This window comes from Myotis daubentonii, chromosome 9 (assembly GCF_963259705.1).
Source record: "Myotis daubentonii chromosome 9, mMyoDau2.1, whole genome shotgun sequence".
Classification (NCBI taxonomy): Eukaryota; Metazoa; Chordata; class Mammalia; order Chiroptera; family Vespertilionidae; genus Myotis; species Myotis daubentonii.
Window position 1 is genome coordinate 70,480,002 of NC_081848.1, and position 18,854 is coordinate 70,498,855.

Genomic DNA, 18,854 nt, shown 5'->3' on the forward strand with positions numbered 1-18,854 from the left:
GTTCCTCTGAAGGTGCTGGGGGGCAGGGGCGGGGGTGGGGGGAGGCAGAATAAGAGGTGGTAGGCCAGGCGGTGACCCAGGCATCAGTTTAAGTGGCACAAAAGCATGGGTGAGTGGTAAAGTGTGACTAGAAATGTGAGGAGGTAGGTAAAGGGGCTGGAGGCACAGTAGAGTGGCTCAATGTAGGGTTCTGGAGTGAGTCAGCCTGGCTTTGAATCAAACCTTTACTGTTCAGAAGCTGGCCATGTGTCCTCATCTGTAAAATGGGATTGATCATGGTAGCACTTCCTGATAGGGTTATTATGAGGACCCATTGAATTCACATCTGAACAGTGCAGAACACAGATGGACAGAAACACAAGGTAGAAGAGGTTGGCATGCTGAGTTGAAGAAAAACCAGCAGACTCTTTTCAGACTGTGAGAAATCAGCTCTTATTTTGTTCAGGAACTGAGGTTTAGGGATTGTTTGTTACATAGCATTGGCCTTTCTTGACTGATACAAGGCTGTTAACAAGTGAGCTGCTGACTGTGAGGATTCAAGCAGTTGTGGGGGGGTGTGAGGATGCTCTAGGAAAAGGCAGAGAGAGTCAAGTCTTTATGTTAGTTAAGAGCATCTATGTCTATGGCTGCCCCCCCCCCCCAAATTTTCTCTAGAAGAGTTATCTATATGATTGGAAGGAAAACTTGGAGAGAGGGTTGTTCCCATGCAGACTCAGCATCTAGGAGTTTATCTTTCCATGGAGGCAAAATTACTTTTCTTCCATTCACTTCTAGCTTCACTTACCACATATTGGCCAACACAGGGAGAGAGAGTCCTGCTTGCCCATTAGGGGAGAGTGGGGGCAGGGGTGAGCAGAGGGGCTGTGGTGCCAGCTAGTGTCCTGTGAATATCCTAAGTCACAAAATAAGCAGGGGAAACTTTTCATGCTAAAACAATCGTATGGAGTCAAATACAAAACGTCACATGAATTTTAAGACAGAATCAAGAAAAATTCCCCACTGCCCCTGAAGACTTCTCATTCCCTGGAGTAAACATCCCCATTTTACAGATGAAGTAACTGGGGACACAGATTAATTCATCAGACCCAAGATTTAAGTAGCAAGTAATTGGACTCCAGCCAGGCTTGCACACTGACCACCAGGTTCTATTTCAAACTCCTGTACACATGTTAGTGTGTGTACCGACCAGTATTAGAGCCCAGAGTGACGGGGGTGGCGGGTGCCTCTTCCCCGGCCCAGCTCCCCCTGAGGGCTTCCCCGTGCTTAGCTGCAGACCCCAGCTGCAATGGCCCATGTTTGGCATCATTCAAACAGGCTGTGTCCATCTCTTCCTTCTCCTTTTTAAAGTTCGAGGATAAGGGGCAAAGCCATCAGTCCCCTTTTCGAGCTGAGTCTGCTTCCCCCTTCCTGGGACTTCCTGGGATGCTTTACAACAGAGCCCCGACGTGAAAACCCAAATCAGTAAACGGTCCTTAGGTGAGAAAAGTACTCATGTCACAAAAGGGGTCGCCTCCCATCTCTGTGAAGTTAAATGTTTGTTTCCAGTTCACTAATTACATAATTAATTTCTCCTTTCCCAACATAAGCCTCATAGGGAAAGACAGCATCTGTCTTGTCACTTCTGTTTCCCTAACATTTAGCACAGGATCTGGCCTGTACTGGGGCTCAATAAATATTTGTTCAGTAAATGAAGGTTTGCCCTCCCCCACCCCATGCCATCAGTCTTAGTTAGCCGGGATTACAGGAAAGCTGAGCCTGCCAGAGGCCTCTATCCAGGGATGCGGGAGGGAGGGAAGAAGGGAGGGCACGCACAGGGCCCAGGGCCTGACTGAGCCAGCCACCAGTTGGTGTGAAGGGCAACTGCTGGATCGGGGAGGTGTCATCTTCCAAAGGCCACTGAAGCCGCTCTTGGGAGGGGTAGTGAGGAGGAAGGGAAGAGAGTGCCCTGTTTGGCTTCCAGCTTGAAGTGGTCAAGTCCCCCCTGCCCTCCATGGAGTTTTAACTCTTAACACATCTGGGTGACCCTGGGGCAGACACAGCATGTCCCTGCATGCCTCACACCTCAGCAGCCACTGAGAAGCCCCAGGGCAGGGGCATGGGTGTGACTGAGGCTGCGCCCTCTTGAAGCTGCTGGAGTCCATGCAGAGCTGGCTATGGTGGGGAGAAGAGGTGGCCCAAGGCCCAGAGGCATATAGACAGGGCGAATCCAAGGAGACACACTGGAGGGTCTGGCGCCCCATCCGAGGGTGTTCCGCCAGCTCTGTGCCTGCAATGCCAAGCACAGCGGGACCTTCCCTCAGTGTTGAATGCCTGGAAACCTTCCCTGACCCATCCTGCATCTGATCCCAGGCCATCTCCCCTGGGTTCATGGGACATTTAGAGAGAGAATCCCCACTTCCAAATCCTGCCACGGCTGGATCGCTGTGTGAGGCACAGGTCCTCCTATGGGGGTCTGTTCCCCTGCCCGCCTCCTTCCTCTCCATCTATAATCCTTTCCCAGGCTCCCTCTCTCAACTCCCAAACATCTTTTCTGCTTCTTGGGCACTGAAGTTTAAGCTATTTAAGTGGAAACATAGATGCATTTGAACGAGGTGGTAGAACCAGGGTTTTGAAATGCAATACATAGAACTGTACAAGAAAACAAGATCAGTAATCAGCGGCTGCTCTCACTGCTTGAAGAGGCTCATGCGCTAGTCATCAGACTGCTCTCAGCCAGTCCAGGGTATAAATCACACTCCGCCAAGGGCAGGCATTACCCACAGGGCCTTACCAAGGCAGGGCCAGGATAAACAGCGAATGAGGATGCCTTCGGCCGGATGCAGAGAGGTTTGGGCTTGGGAGGAGGTGGTGTCTGACTCTAGGCAGAAGTTCCCTACACCAGGGTCGTGACCTCCTATGATGCTTCTTAAAAATGCAGTACATCAGTTTAGGGTGCTCTTGGCTGCAAGTCACAAAAACCCCAATTCAAGCCAGCTTAAACAAAGAGAGAAAACAAAGAAGCAAGTGGCATAGAGAACAGCAGAGGAAGGACTACCTACGACAGGCCCAGCTAACACCTGGGGACTCAGCCATAGGATGGATGGAGGGGGGATGGATGAACAGGGCGGACACATCAGTGGGCCCTGGCTTGACTGATGATGTTTTGCTTCCCAGGTCACACCCCTCAGAGCAGCAGGTAACCCCAGCCCTCCCTCTGTCTCCCATGAAAGGCCAGATCATCACTACCCGCTTCTGTGGGTGGGAATCAGACAGGAGGTCTTCTGGAAGACTAACCAGGTGGTTTGTTTGCAGTTCAACATTAAAAAGTCCACGGAGCCCGTGCAGCCCCGAGCCCTCCTCAAGTTCCCAGACATTTACGGCCCCAGGCCGTCTGTGACGGCCCCAGAGGTTATCAACTACGCAGACTACACGCTGAGGACCACAGAGGAGCCTGCTGCATCCGCCAGCCCCCAGGCCCCGAATGACAGCCGCCTCAAGAGGCAGGTCACGGAGGAGCTGTTCATCCTTCCTCAGAATGGTAGGGGTCTGCTGCACTCACTGCTCCATGAGCGACACTCACTCAGGGGGTCTGTCAGTGTCTGGGTAGATGCTAGGTGTGGCCAGCGGCAGTGTCTGTGACATTTGACCCTGGGCAAGCAGGTGGCACAGGACCTCAGGATCACAGTCCTTTATTCCTGCTGACACATTGCCACATTGCTTCTCCCCAAAGCCCCTAGCTTTGCACTGGGAAATGGAAATTGCCTTTCAAGTCATATATACAATTATTGAGAGAGGGGTTAAAGAGTCGTGGTTAAAGCCATGGGTTCAGAGTCATGGGTCAAATTCTCTGCCCTTTTATATACTTGTGTGGCTTTGGTGACACTGCTAAATTCTTTGGGCCTCCGTTTCCTCACCTCTAAAGTGGGTTCATACTGTTGCCTACTCGGTAAAGTTGTAAAGTATAAATAAAACAATGCATATAGAGTGCTTAGCTCAGGGCCTGGCACTAGGAGGTCATACAAATATATTGTTGATGCTATTGTTTCTATTCTACTCATCAACATCAACATCAAGAATGCAACTCCTTTCGGTGACAGTGCTGTGTTGGGCACTGGGGCAGGGATGCGAAGCAGCACGCAGATAACCCAAAGGAGCACGCAGGCCTTTAAAAGGAGGTGACAACTACAGCTGGGAGGAGGGATTGTGTGGCTTGGGGTTTTGTTTGTGTGGTTGGAGGTGGAGACAGTAGAAGCAGAAGCAGCATAACCAGCTTTGTCATGACCCCCCCTCCTAACACGTGTCCTGGCCTGGCTCCAGCGCCCCTCCAACCTGGCTCAGAACCACAGTGATCAGCCTGGCTTTTCCTGGAGAACAAATGCTGAAAGTGCCTATGGCGTGAATGAGTCCTGGTTGGCTTTTAGCTTCCAGGTTTGCCAGCCCACATCTTAAATACACCCACAAAGACCTGAGAGCTTGCCCTAACCGGTTTGGCTCAGTGGATAGAGCGTCAGACTGCGGATTGAAGGGTCCCAGGTTCGATTCTGGTCAAGGGCATGTACCTTGGTTGTGGGCACATCCCCAGTGGGGAGTGTGCAGGAGGCAGCTGATCGATGTTTCTCTCTCATGGATGTTTCTAACTCTCTATCCCTCTCCCTTCCTCTCTGTAAAAAATCAATAAAATATATTTAAAAAAAAAAAAGACCTGAGAGCTTAAGGTTGGGAGGAAACCATTTGCTTGAGGACCCTTGGGGTGCTAATTATAATCATAATCACGATGGGCTCCCTTTTCTTGGGAGCCCCCGGTTTCTGAAAGCTCCGGTAAAGCCAGGATTGGACACTCTCCACCAACGAGAGCAGGTGAGCAAATCAGAGTCTGGAACTTTGAAGAATTCAAAACACATTAGTTTGTCTCCTCCTTTTCAGGTTTCCTCATTCATTTCTGCATCCCATAAGGCAGCAACCAAGTTCTGATTCCACAGAAATCAAGAGTTGCTTGGTTCAGCAAGCGTGGGCCAGGGGGGAGGCGGATGCCAGATCCCTCAGACACTGTGCCCGTGATGTGCTGGAGGTATCTACTCCCATAGGCCACAGTCCTCACCAGCTCCTTGTAGAGCTCAAAGCCCCCATTTCTTTTTGAGTTTTATTTTGTATTTGTTCAGGTGTACAGCTCAAAGTCCCAATTTCTGAAGCAGAATCCACCCCATGCTTCTCCACGTGGTGCTGGCTTTGGTTTGGTTTTTATTTTGAAGGCTGAGGTGGTCTGAGGGTTGAGAGCTCTGGGTGCCCAACAAGCCCCCTCTGACCCTGACCTTGCTGTGGTTATCCTTGCGGTGCCCTTGGAAGCCAGCGGGTCCTGTGTGCATGTGTATCTCACTTTACACATCGCTCACATCCTAGCCAATCTGTTTCTTGTTTAGATGCACCAGGGACATTTTTCACTACTTGCAGGAACCCGATAATGAACCATTTTAGAAATTAAATACTCCTTTATGTTTATGCCCTCTAAATTAGTTCTGAAAATAACTTTAAAATTCCAGTTTGCTTAAAGTAGAGTTTGCGGCAGCTGCTAGATCCTTTCCTTCCTGTATTATGTTTGAATAACGAGAGTCTTCCAGATGTTTGGCTCCTATTCAAGTGAGGGGCAGAGCGAGGAGCAGTTCTGGTTTTAGGAACTTCTGAATTAAAGATAAGGTCATTCATTCATTCAGCAAGTGCTTACTGAACATGCACAAAAATCAACTCCACTATCTCTGACCTTGCCCCAGCATCTCCTCCTGACTCATTCTTTGATATTTATGTCCGGCCATGAATTACTGGGGAGCAGAGCCTGCACCCTGTGGGAGAGGTGGAGCCAGAGATGGGGTGGGGATGGTTCGCCTGAAACAGGGTGACCAGAACCACACAGGCTATGATAGTTTTTCTTACTGAAAGCTCACCATGGGTCAGGCCTTGGGCTAAGTACTTTCCCCACTTGATTTTACTTAATACTCACAGGAGCTCTAAGAAGAAGGAATTATTATCATTCTTTTGGAAAGATGAGGAAACTGAGGTTCAAAGAAATCAAGCAACTTGTTCAAGGTCATATAACTATTAGCAGCTCATGTCTGACCACTGGGCTGTGACGGTCTCTTGAAAGGCAAGGCCCAGGGACACAGGTGCTGCCACCATGATTTGGGTTGGTGGCATAGATGGCAGAGACGAGGTGTGATCGGGAAGAGAGGACCCCAGCGTGGGTGGCAGGGACGGCTTTACCTTCTTAACAGGTGTGGTGGAGGATGTCTGTGTCATGGAGACCTGGAACCCAGCGAAGGCTGCCAGCTGGAACCAAGCCCCCAAGCTTCACTACTGCCTGCAGTATGACCAACAGAAGGCGGAGCTGTTCGTGACTTGCCTGGAAGGTAAGCTCTCAGTTGACATTCAGGGTCTTCTATGGGTCTGTCTCCCTGGAGGAGCTGCACGGGGTGGGGGAGAGGGGGTGGATAGGAGCACCCACAGCTGGGGGCTGGTGCTAGATTAGCACTCTGTAGCAAGCAGACCCTGAAGTGTGTGATGCTCAGACACACAGGGGTTTTTCTGTCTCTCCAAAGTGTCAGTCCAAAGTGTCGGTGCCTAGTGGGCAGACATCTTTCCTCCAAATGGTGACTCAGGGACCAGGCTCCTTCCATCTGTGGCTTCATAATCCTCTTGGGCCTCCTTGTCATCTGTATCCAGCAGGTGGGAGGAGGGGGAGAATAGGGAGAGGGCATAACCTTTTCTTAAAAACTACCAGCATGTGGGATGCATCACTCCTGCTCACATCCCATTGGCTGGAATCAGTCACATGGCCACTGACTGCAAAGGAGGATGGGAAATGTGGTCCAACAGGTGCCCAGCAAAAAGAAGAAATGGGGTTTTGATGAACAGCAAACTATCTCTGCCATGGGTGCCTTTGACATTGGATAGGGCTTTGTGCCGGACACAGAGTGGGTTCTGAATGGTCAGTATTCCTAGCATCAGGTGGTCTTTCCTGGAGGGCCAGGCTGTCTCTGGTCTCTCTACCCTGACAATTCAGGTTACTATCAGCAAACAAAGAGAAAACTTTGCTAAGGAATCGGGTAACAGTGGGCTACTCCATGGCTCCTGGGAGCTGGGGCTGGGTAAATTGGATTTTTGTATTTAATTTATTTTTTTGAGGGAGTATCTCTCTTTTTTTATTTTTAAAGGATTTTTAGCATTTTTATGTACTTCATTACATTTGGTCTTCACAGTGGCCCCATTTTGCACGTTAGGAAACAGGTCTAGCAACGTCAGGTGACTTGTCTAAGGTCACTCCAACTCTTGGTGCCAGAGCCAGGGCTGCACGCACTTCCCTTGAAGCTCAGTGGGGGGTTCTTTCTATCGGGACACGTGGCCTCAGTTCTTCTCTTCCTGGGGAACATCAGCTACGGCGTCTCATGTTATCATTCGGAACCCGTCGTAAAAGCAACGCAGGTGCACATTTCCTCATTGCAAAGCCTTGAAAACACCAAGGCTCAGAATATAAAACAACGTACTCAGTGATTCACTTCACAAGTGGTTGTGTGACAAACATCCAAAGCACAGACAAACGCTCACGGTGTCAGCAGCAACACTGATAAATCATCACCTCTGGCAAATCTCAGGCTCGTGGGGTGGGAAGGGCTCTGGGAAGCACTGAGTCTTGTCCCTGTTCTCCAAGGAAGACCAGCCCGTGCTGACCTTGGCCCCTCAGGCGGGAGAGCTCTCTCTCAATGTCTTTCTGAAAGGTGATTCTACAAAGCCAGGGTGGTCAGCCCTGGGCTTTCTCCACACACCTGAGGTCATGGCCTTTAAGCCAGATTCTGCAGCTCCAAGCAGGGCCATGCTTCTCCCCTCCCTGGGTTCTCAAGAAGTTCCCTGTCTGTGTTGCTTTGTCCTTGGCTGCAGCCGTGACCAGTGACCACGACGGAGGCTGTGACTGCTATGTCCAAGGCAGCGTAGCCAACAGGACAGGCTCTGTGGAGGCCCAGACGGCCCTGAAGAAGCGGGAGCTGCACACCACCTGGGAGGAAGGCCTGGTGCTCCCCCTGGCAGAGGAGGAGCTCCCCACAGCGACCCTGACGCTGACCCTGAGGACCTGTGACCGCTTCTCCCGCCACAGTGTGGCTGGGGAGCTGCGCCTGGGCCTGGATGGGGTGTCCGGATCTCTGGGGGCCGCCCAGTGGGGGGAGCTGAAGACTTCAATTAAGGTAGGGTTATCTCTCCCCAGGACAGATAAAACCAGTTAGTGGAGCATGGTGTGGCAGGACTGGGCCAGTGCTCATGCTCGTGTGTGTGTGTGTGTGTGTGTGTGTGTGTGTGTGTGTGTGTGTAAGGAAGCCTGGAGTCTTAAACAGTGACCTGGAGCAGAACCACAGCCCAGGATTTGGGATTCCTAGTGTCTAGTTTTGCTTCTAGCCACGCAAAGACCTCCCTCCCCTGCCATCGTGTTATGAGTGTATTGGCTCTGGTGCTGGCAGTATTATCCTCATTTAAATTCATTTCTCATTCCTATGCTCCTACTATGTGCCTGGCACTGCAGGGAAGATGAGCAGCAGGTGGTGCTGTGACTCCCCGGGTCCAGACAAGGGGACTGAGGCTTGGAGCAGTTCAGTCACCCATGCAGGGTCGCCATCTGGGACATGACGAACTCTGCTGTGAGGCCAGGTTGCTCTGGCTGTAAGTCTCATGCCGTCCCCTCGCCACACACCATGTAAGCGCCAGCAGCAGGCACCTTTCCTGGTGGACCCTGGCAGGGTGGGGAGTGCACTTTCACTCCCACCTGCTCCCATCTATCATCTCTTCCTTGCCTTATTTTTCTTTTTCTAAGGTTCAGAAAATTGATAAGCATTGACAACCATCCTCAGCTGGAACTGGGCTGCTCCAAAGCACACTGTCTAATTAGTGTGTGGTTTGGGATTTGTGAGGAGTCGGAGCTGGGGGCCCTGGGAAGAACTAACACTGGTTCATTCATCTGGTAAACCAGCTTTCTCCAGGGATGCTCCCCGCCCCCCAGAGACTTTGGTGCCAGCCCAAAAGGGCTGAGCTCCAGCCTGTACAGGCAAAGTCTCAGGCACCAGAACCTCTTCTGTCCTTCCCCCGGAAGAGTAAGCCACTCATTCATTCCACAAATACCTTGCTGGATTTCTACCATGTGCCAGGAACGTTGCCAGGAACGTTGCCAGGAGCTGGGGACACGGCAGTAGTTAGACAAAGCCCTGCCTTTATGGCTCATTCACTCTAGTAATCACCACACACGTAGCTGTCATTGTTGCACAAATATACTCTCACGCTCATTTGGCCGGCTGGCCTGTTTCCCACACACGTGAGCAATCTCAGAGGGCAGCCTGGAGTCAGCGGTAGGGGGTCACTCAGTGTGTGTGGCAGGAGAGAGTCCTGGTCCCAGCTGGAGGGTGCGTGTGAACAGGTGGGTGAAGCCTTCAGTCACTGCAGCCCAGAATGGGTTAACAAAAGTGCCAGCGGTGCCCCAGTTCTCACCGGAAGGCACTCAGCCAAAAGTGGCATATGCGTCACCAGGGATCATACAGTGACCCACTCCAAGGGCGGCGTGAATGATTCATTGAGAGCTCAAGAGAAAGATGGGGGGAGGGGGCAGGAAAAACCAGGGAGAGGATGGAGGAAGGAAGAGGGTTACAGGCATACCCCGGTTCATTGAGCTTTGCCTTATTATACTCCACAGATGTTGCATTTGTTACAAATTGAAGGCAAGACCCTCCACCTGCAGAAAGATCATGGCTCGCTTTATTGCAATGCTCACTTCACTGCGGTGGTCTGGAACCGAACCCGCGATATCTCCCGTGATGCCTGTATTTTTGTCAGCAGGCACTTAAAGCAGCAGAGCCGAGGGTCGGGTGTTAAACCCTCTGGCTGCGGTGCAGCCAGCTGGGCTTGGCTGGGACTCTTGACACATACACAAGGTGACGAGCCCTTCACTGGCTGACAGGTCCAGCTCCTTTCACCTGGGCTGCGGGGAGTGGAGCGCTCAGGCCTGGTCACCCTGTGGCTACCGCCCAGGCCAACCATGGACTTCCAATAAGTGCCCTTGAATCAGCAGGCTGGTGCCCATCCAGCTCTGCTGCCATCCCCCTGGTGCCTGGACAAGGCTCTGGGCCTCAGTTTCCTCACTGTGAAATGAGAGTCTGGGGCAGACGCCAAGGAGGCTGGAGAGCAATGGAGTTAGGACTTGGGCTTTGTGGTCAGACCAGACTTCTGTTAAAGGCTCAGTTTTTTAAAAAAAATATATTTTATTAATTTTTTTACAGAGAGGAAGGGAGAGGGATAGAGAGTTAGAAACATCGATCAGCTACCTCCTGCACACTCCCTACTGGGGATGTGCCCGCAACCAACGTACATGCCCTTGACCGGAATTGAACCTGGGACCCTTGAGTCCGCAGGCTGACGCTCTATCCACTGAGCCAAACCGGATAGGGCTAAAGGCCCAGTTTTGTTTCTTGCTGGCTACATGACCTCAAGCAGTGATGTGCTTTTTCTGAGCATCAGGATCTTATACCTAAAATGGGAACAAAATCAGTACTGCTCTTAGAGTTGTTGCCAAGATTAAATGGGATGTCTCGCCCTTCTTTCTCACAAGTATTTATTGTGTCAGCTGTGTGCTGGGTGCTGGGGATGGCTTTGTGGCGCTTATAGCCTAGTGTGATGGCTAATGTAATTACACCCGGCACATAGTGTTTAATTGACGTTAGCTGCTAGGATTCACAACATTGCCAAGGTTCCTGGCAGCTCCCAAATCATTCCATCATATGACTAGTCACTTGTGGCAAGTTGAATGATTGGGGTCCCGTTGAAGACAGGTTTCCTGGATGAGAGGTGTGACTCAGGCCAAGGCTGGCCGGCTCCTCCAACCAGCCTCACTCCCAAAGCCCAGACTGGCCCCCATCCATCCAGAAACACTGTTCCCACTTAATCTCAAGTAGTGATGGGCGTTCCTTAATAACTCATGGTGATAAAGCAAACAGGTCCACAGTGCTGAGTGGCAGACACTGTTCTGAGCATTAAATATGAACCCAGTTAACTTCTACAACCCCACTGGTTGCTGCTATTATTCCTGGTTTACAGATGAGGAAAGGGAGGCTTGGAAAAGTTAAGTGACTCACCCGATGTCATAGCTAGTAAATCGTAGGACTGGAACTCAGACCCAGAGAGTCTGGTTCTAGAGTCTATGCCAGTGGTTCCTAACGTGGGGCACATGCCCCACAGGGGGGCAGTTTGATTTTTAAGGGGGGCAATTCGAGAATGAGTGATTCACAGTGAATTTTTTGCCTTTCTTATGGTTCTAGGGGCCTCATATATAGTATATAAACATATACTGTGACATGTTTATGCATCTCAGTTCTCTATTATATGTTTTGAAACTTGATATTTTTCATATCACTTCATATTATTATTATTTTTTTAAACAATTTCTTACTCAGTACTTCAACTATCCTTTCGTTCTTTTATTTTTTTCTCTTTCATGGATGCCATGTTCTTTGGAAGTTTGTTTAGACCAAGTTAATAGCCTTTAAGGCTCCCTCCACGTGAATAGGAGTTCACTTTTTTAATGATAAGAATTGTATGTCACAGCGGGGGAGGGGGCATCAGGATTTTAGAGATGCTTAGGTGGGACATGGCCAAAAAAAGGTTGGGGACCACTGGTCTATGCTCTTAGCACTGCCTTTGGACCGTGACAGACACCCGCCTCCTGCAGGGGCTCTTTTGGTCATTTTTGGTCCCTCAATGGATTTGTTAAAATTCCCGATAAATTCTTGTAGCACTTTCAGGGGAGACACTGTGAAGCTGCAGATGGGGATAGAGATTTTGGATGCTTCTCCAGGCCTCCACACCCCCTGCCAAGCGCAAGGATTGCAGGTAGTCTCCGGTGCATTGCCTAACATCGTATGCCTGGCTTTTGTTGACATGGTTGGCCATTCTGTTGACTAAGCAGGGCCCTGCTCAGCATCAGTACATGACATTATTGACTCTCCCAGCTCTGTAGGGGCTGGAAGGAATTATCTTTTCAAACAGAGTAATGAATCACAACTCCCCACGGCCCCAGGCACCGGATGGGTCAATGCCGTGGTTCTCCACTGTGCTCCCTAGACCCTAGCGTTCTGTAAAGATGCCCTAGGAACTTGGGCAAGGGCAGGTGAAGGGTGAGAGGGAGTCCCAACCCTCTGCCCAGCCACATCCTGAGTGGCATCCTTTGATCTGTCTTGTATGTTGGGTTTGAATATAAGGTAGTTGGAAAATCACATGTTGTGGTGAACGAAACAAACTCTTATTGAAACAGATGCACATATAATCCTTATGTGCCCCCCTCCCTTCTGCAAGGGTGGAGAAACCAGTGCTGATGGGTAAATGGTTTCTGGGATGCCTGTTGGATACAAGTAGTGGGATCCTAGCCTTACCATTCGTTGATGGGGCTGAAGCCACCCCTAAGTGAAGGCATCTCTGACATTCTCTCTCGTGTTTCAGGAGCCTTCTGCAGGAGCTGGAGAGGTCCTTCTCTCCATCAGCTACCTCCCGGCGGCCAACCGCCTCCTGGTAGTGCTGATTAAAGCCAAGAACCTCCACTCCAACCAGTCCAAGGAGCTGCTGGGGAAGGGTGAGTGAGGTGTGAGAGGAGGATGTGTGCAGAGGGAGGTAACACCTGGAAGACAATGGGACAGGTGAGCAGGGAGGTGGGGCATGAGGACATTTGTGGAGTTAGCTCAGCTGTGTCCTCCACCCCAAGCTCAAATGAATTTTTAAAGGACACACACTCACTTTTTTAAGTTCGCATCCATTTATCCCTTGGCCAGTCCCATCCATCAGACCCTAGGTATGAGCTCATACTTGCCAGGGACTCCCAACCTTGGGGATCCACTGGGAGAAGAACCAGTCTTACTCCCGGGTCACAGGAAGCCAAGGGTCGGGCTGTAGCCATGGAGTGGAGTATCTGGTTACAGAGCAAACTTGGCCCAGACTTTTTACGACCTGGCTGGGCCCACCTCACAGGCAGGTGTCAGCATCCCAGGTTCCCTTCTCCTGTCTCAACTAGCCATCCCTGTGCTCCCCACACCCACCCAGTCTCTTCGCTTTTCTCAGCCTTTGCCAACCTGGCACCCCCACACCAGCTGGGTGTGGGTGATGGCAGAAGGTGTGTGGGTGCCTGGGCAGAGGCAGCCTGAAGCTTAGGGCATCTGTGCCCCACATACCCAAATAAACATCTCTTCAACATCTTGGAAGCCTCAGTTTCTCCGTCTGGATACCTCAGCTCAGCCCCAAGTCAGGGGGCCGAACAGGTTCTCTTGTCAGAGCAGGAAACATTGCTGGTTACCATATGGTGCTTGGACCCAGAGCCAAGTGCTCATGGCAGCATATAATAGATAGATATTTATAGCAGGATACAAATAAAGAATTGCCACTGCGTTCAGAATCTCTGAGCAAAAGCTTTTGGGTGAATGAAATCAGAAGAATTGGCCTTGCTGCAGATTCCTGAGCCAAAGGTCAGACATCAATGCCTTTTCCGCATCCCCTGCAGACACTTCTTTGCTTCCTGCACCTTTTTTATAGCTCCTGTCAGGACAATTACAGCAAAACACTTTGTCTCTCAAATATCTGCTGAAATAACAAACTAACCACCCGGGGGTGGTAATTATAGCAATAAATGCAGAGGAGCAATTATTCTCACATTAGCGTTGGGAACCTTGACTAATGAAAACTTGATCTGGGTCCGGAGCCTTGATGTACATGAAAGCTCGTCTGGTGGCCTGTTCTCCTGGGGGTGGGTGGTGAGGCGGATTTCCTAGGGGGGTAGGTCTGTCGGTGCAGTGCCCACGGGCCAAGGCAGCCTACCCTCACCCTCCACGTGCAGTTGGAGTCCTCAAGTAACACTTACAAAAGAACAGAGAAGAACTCATCCAACCAGCAGGCGACCCACTATCTTCATAACAGACAAACATGCTTGGATGGAGAACCAAAGGCATGAAGACATGGGGTGGCTTTGTTTTTCTGGACTGAATTTGAAATCAAGCTTCAGGATGTCTGAGCCATTGTCCTGGGCCTGGCTTGATGTGGGACATACAGGCACTTGGAAAGGCTCATGGCAAAGGGTGATTCCCTGGTTATCGCTAGCATGACACAATCATGGGCCACCCGATGACCAGCCTTATACATGATGCTATTGTCTGTTTTCCATACTTGAGTATACATTCTATGAGGCAGGGACTTTTGCTGTATTCCCATGTCTAGACCAGTGTCTGCCGTATGGTGAGCATTGAATAATTTTTGAATTCATACCTGACCCATGGAGGTGGGGAGGGGTGCATAAAGAGGGAGTCTCAGTGTAGACCTTGAACCAGAGACCCTTTCTCTCCATCCCTAAGAGAGAGCATTAGCCTGGGCCTCACCACATCCCAGAAACTCATTCTTGACCCTTCTCTCTGACTCTCTTTCCCTTCTGTTCCTGCCCAGATGTCTCTGTCAAGGTGACCTTAAAGCACCAAGCTCGGAAGCTGAAAAAGAAGCAGACAAAACGAGCCAAGCACAAGATCAACCCTGTGTGGAATGAGATGATCATGTTCGAGCTGCCAGATGACCTGCTGCAGGCCTCCAGCGTGGAGCTGGAGGTGCTGGGCCAGGAAGAGGAGGGGCAGAGCTGCGTGCTGGGCCACTGCAGCCTGGGCCTGCACGCCTCCGGCTCTGAGCGCAGCCACTGGGAGGAGATGCTCAAAAACCCGCGCCGGCAGATCGCCATGTGGCACCAGCTGCACCTGTAGCAGCTTCCCAGTCCACCTCCCTTCTCGGGCACGGCCCTGCCCCTTCCGTCCCAGCTGTCCTCTGTGACCTCTTCTTTGTGCCACATCCTCATAATGACACTCAGAAGACAGACATCTTTGCAAAGACCAGGACCCCATTCCTCTCTCATCACACCCCCAATCTGAACAATGAGCAGGAGAGGGCAGTGTGTGGACATTTGGGTCACCCTGGGGAATGCATTTTGCTGATCTGTGTCACAGAAGAGACACTTAGCAAATGCAGCCCGAGTGCGGGTTTTGCGGGGTGGGCATGTTAGTCCAGATGCAGAGAAAGCTGAGTTTGGGCAATAATGGATACAAAGAATGTGTTTTCTTAAAAGTGAGCATTTCAAAAATGATGAAGAAAATAAAAGTATCCTGGATCTACTCATAGAGTTGGAGATTGTTAGGGTGGGTTGACATCTCGGCCAGCACGAAGTCGTGCTCCTGAACCAGGCAGCAGTAATCCAGCAGTTCTCAAACCCTCAGTGTGAAGAAATCACCAGCAGACTCCCGGACCCACCTGTAGACATTCCAAACCAGTGTTCCCGGCCGGACCCCAGGAGCCTGCCTTTTAACATGCATCGGTGGTCTGGATGCAGAGGTTGGAGCACTGTGCCTGGAGGAATCCCTTCTACAACATTCCAGACAGGTTTTCACAGCCAGTTCCAGTACTGGATGTCTCAACCATCAGTGTGACATTTAGAAGCCTCTAGGTTTTTAATTTAATTATTTTAATTCTTAATATTTTTCATTTTTGCTTTTCAGATCCTGCTCTTGGAATGAATTTGTACTTTTTATTGAATAGCTTTATTGTTTTATCTCAGAATCAGTTTATATTATATTTGGGGGGGGAACTTCCTTGACAGTGTGGGATCCCCCTGTTAGTTATTGGGCGCTAGTTGTCACATCCACCAGCATCACCAAAGTGACCCTCCAAGATAGTCCCGTTGCTTCTAGCGGTCCAGCCACTTCAGGAAGAATTCAGTTTGGGACAAATATTAATTTAGTTTATTATGCCTGGCTCTGTGGAGGTGGAGAAGGAAGATAAATAGGAAACGAAGGCTTTTACAAATGTGCCTCCCACTTCAGTTTTCAGGGCCTGTCGCTTTAAAATCAGTAAGTAACCAGCAGCTAAGTTTCAGATTCCTACCTTATTATTCCAAATAGCTGTCCATATCATTAATTAAATGATGAGCCTTGTGGAGTGGATATACTTGCCCTCGAACCAGGACTCCTGGGTTCTGTTGTTGGCTGTCTGCTAAGCAGGACTAATGACATGGCAGCTCTGTCTGGGTAAATTCTGCGATTGATAGATGAAAGCATGCTTGAAAGCTGTAGGCACTCCCTGGCTAGAAGCAAACTCTGAAACCACCAGAGGATCATCTTTAAGCTTTAAGTTGGCAGCTGACAATGCCTGGAAAGTACCAGAACCATCCCAGGCATTTTCAGAACCATGAATTCTGCATTTGGACTCCTTAATACTGACATCCAAATTCTGGGCCTTCCAATGTCACCCTAGTGCTGATCTAAACGAGAATTTCTAGACAAGATGGGTTAGGGCTATCCTTCAACCTCAATAAGTCATTCTTAGCCTCCCCCTGAGAATCTGATAGGGATCTTATCGCCCATAGTTATCATTTTTTCCTTTCTGCACCAAAGTAGAAAATCATTAGAAACAACTTCTACCTACCCTCTGAAGAAACAGAAAAAATATCTAATCCCCCTTTAATGAGAAAACCTCTCAGATAATTAGAAATCTTGATCACTAACATTTACCACCTCCTGCCAAGTTTTTTTAGGCAAAGCATTTGTTAGTGATTTCCTATATCATGTTTTTGAGATACCCTCACCCACCTCACTCTTGTTTCCTTTTTTTTTTTGTTGGCATAGCTAAAAGAGAACAGAACATTCTCTATGTAAGCTGATCAGTACTTTCTTCTTGGTAACATCTGCTACTTTAATCTAAAAAAGTCTGGATTCTAGGCTTAAAATCAGGAAATACGGTTCCACTTCCTTACAAATCTATGTACCTGCCTTATAGTCACACCAAAGGATGCTTGAGATGGATTGGGTTGGGTCTCTGATTCCAGAAATATCAACTCCACCCATGCTCTTTCCACCATGAGGCTTTCATTTCTTTGGATCTCAGAGGTTTAGTTTTCCAGAGTCTGTAAACTAAAGGTTGCTGCTAATAAGAATCAAATGCCACCACAGAACATCTTGGGTGTCAGTTATCAGCTCTCCTAACAGACATGCACAGAAATGAGAGAGATTTTACAGGGGTTTTTGTCTGGTGTGTTTTGACACCTTGAACAAAGCTGGCTCATGGCCCCTAAGTACAGTATTTGTTGAATGAATTAATGAGTAAAGGATGGATAGGGGAGTAGACAGAACAGGTCACTGCAACTGGCATAAAAATCAGAGTCCTGGCTGATTGCTCAAAGATACAGGCATCAGAAATCCCAGTTGGCCTAGAAAGTCATGACATTGAGTATTACCATTCACCTACTCACAATTTGTAACTCTGTGTAAATGTCATTGATGATAGAAGAGAATATGATCGCTGTGCTTTTCTACCCAAACTTCGTCCTGGTGAATTTTATATTACTCAGAGATACCAGACTGCCAAATCCAAAAACTTCAGCACTCTTTGCATCAGCTTACCTAGTACCAGGCACATTTGCAATTTACTACCACATTAGTGTAATTGGGTCCGTGTGAGCACATTTGATTTTTTGAAAGGAACACCTGGTCCTTTGCCAGGGAGTGTTTTCTAAGAAGGTCACAAAACAGAGATAAAAATAAAGTAAGAAACCATCTCCAGCTGACGGTTGCCCACACCGTGATCTGGTTCTTTCATAGATATGGTGATGGGGACAAAGAATTAATCTTGGCTCCACTTCTTACATCACATTAATATCTATTTGTTGAGTGCCTATTGGTCAAGATCTTGCACACGTCTGTCCATTTCAACTTGGGACATGACTCTTGCTGTGGGTTGAGTGACAAATCACCCCATGTAGAGAGCAAGATGGGGCAATTCCTTTGGGATGTGAGGAGTCCTGGGGGGCAGGCAGCTATTGCCTAAGCCAAACTGAGCTGAGGACCGTGAAACAAGAGATCTAGCCCCTGTGATTCATTTCTGCCACCGTGTTTCCTGTTGTCAATGCTAAGTGTGTGTTTGTTTGCAATTATGAACCGAAGCACAAAAAAGACGCATGAGACATTGTAGTCCTATGTCTGGTGTCACACTTTGGAGCAAAAACCTTTCAGTGGTAAATAAATAATTTCCAACTGGGTTACCTACCTGGTGTTTTCTTCTTTTCACTCAACATTTTAGACATACAATGCAGAAGTGATCATTTGATAAACACTCATGAATCACTGCCAGGCTTTATAAAACTTGACAGATACAGTTGAAGTTCCTTCAGCCCTTTACCGAGGAGACCACCATCCTGAATTTATTTCTCACCACAAGCATTTCTTTATCCCTTTACTGCATGCACATGTAAGCCCTGGGTGCCATAGAGTATTTTTATGTGTTTTAAAATTTAATTTAAATTTCATCACACTGTTTTTACTTCACACTAAAATTTTGAGCTTTATCCATGCAGACATACGTAGGTCCAGTTCAGTTCATTTTTTGTTGCTGTATAATATTCCATTTTATGGATATACCACCATCCCAGTCTGTTGTTGATATACACTTAGAGGTTTCCTTTTCTTTTTTTTCCTTCCTTTCTCTCCCTACCCCCTCTCTCGCTTTCTCTCCCCTCCCCCTCTCACCTTTACTTTGCTGTTACAGAACTGCTATGGATGTGCAGTGTCACCTGAGGCTCTGAGTCAGTCTCTTCTCATTTTCTTAATTGCCTATGGAGCTGGTAGTAATTTTCAACCGAAGAGTTTCTATTTTTCTAGAGCCAGTTGGAAGCACCACCACTTCAGGAGCTCAGATCCCTAGCATCTGTTCTGTCTCCCTCCTAGGGCAGATGCCTGTGCAAGCTTCTCTGGCATATCTACCTGGGAGTGAGTAGAATGGCTGGATCACAGATTGCTCTG

At 49.0% G+C, this 18,854-nt stretch overlaps 1 protein-coding gene across 1 annotated transcript in view; it reads left to right on the plus strand.

Annotated features, from left to right (window-relative positions):
• SYT13 (synaptotagmin 13) overlaps positions 1-18,101 on the plus strand; it is a 36,866-nt gene extending 18,765 nt beyond the window's left edge. Inside the window, exons 2-6 of the mRNA XM_059709583.1 lie at positions 3,292-3,517; positions 6,243-6,377; positions 7,903-8,204; positions 12,490-12,619; positions 14,470-18,101. Of these exons, the coding sequence (XP_059565566.1) occupies positions 3,292-3,517; positions 6,243-6,377; positions 7,903-8,204; positions 12,490-12,619; positions 14,470-14,774 (1,098 nt within the window). The 3' untranslated portion in view covers positions 14,775-18,101. The remainder of the gene's footprint in view (positions 1-3,291; positions 3,518-6,242; positions 6,378-7,902; positions 8,205-12,489; positions 12,620-14,469) is intronic.
• Positions 18,102-18,854: the final 753 nt, after the last annotated feature.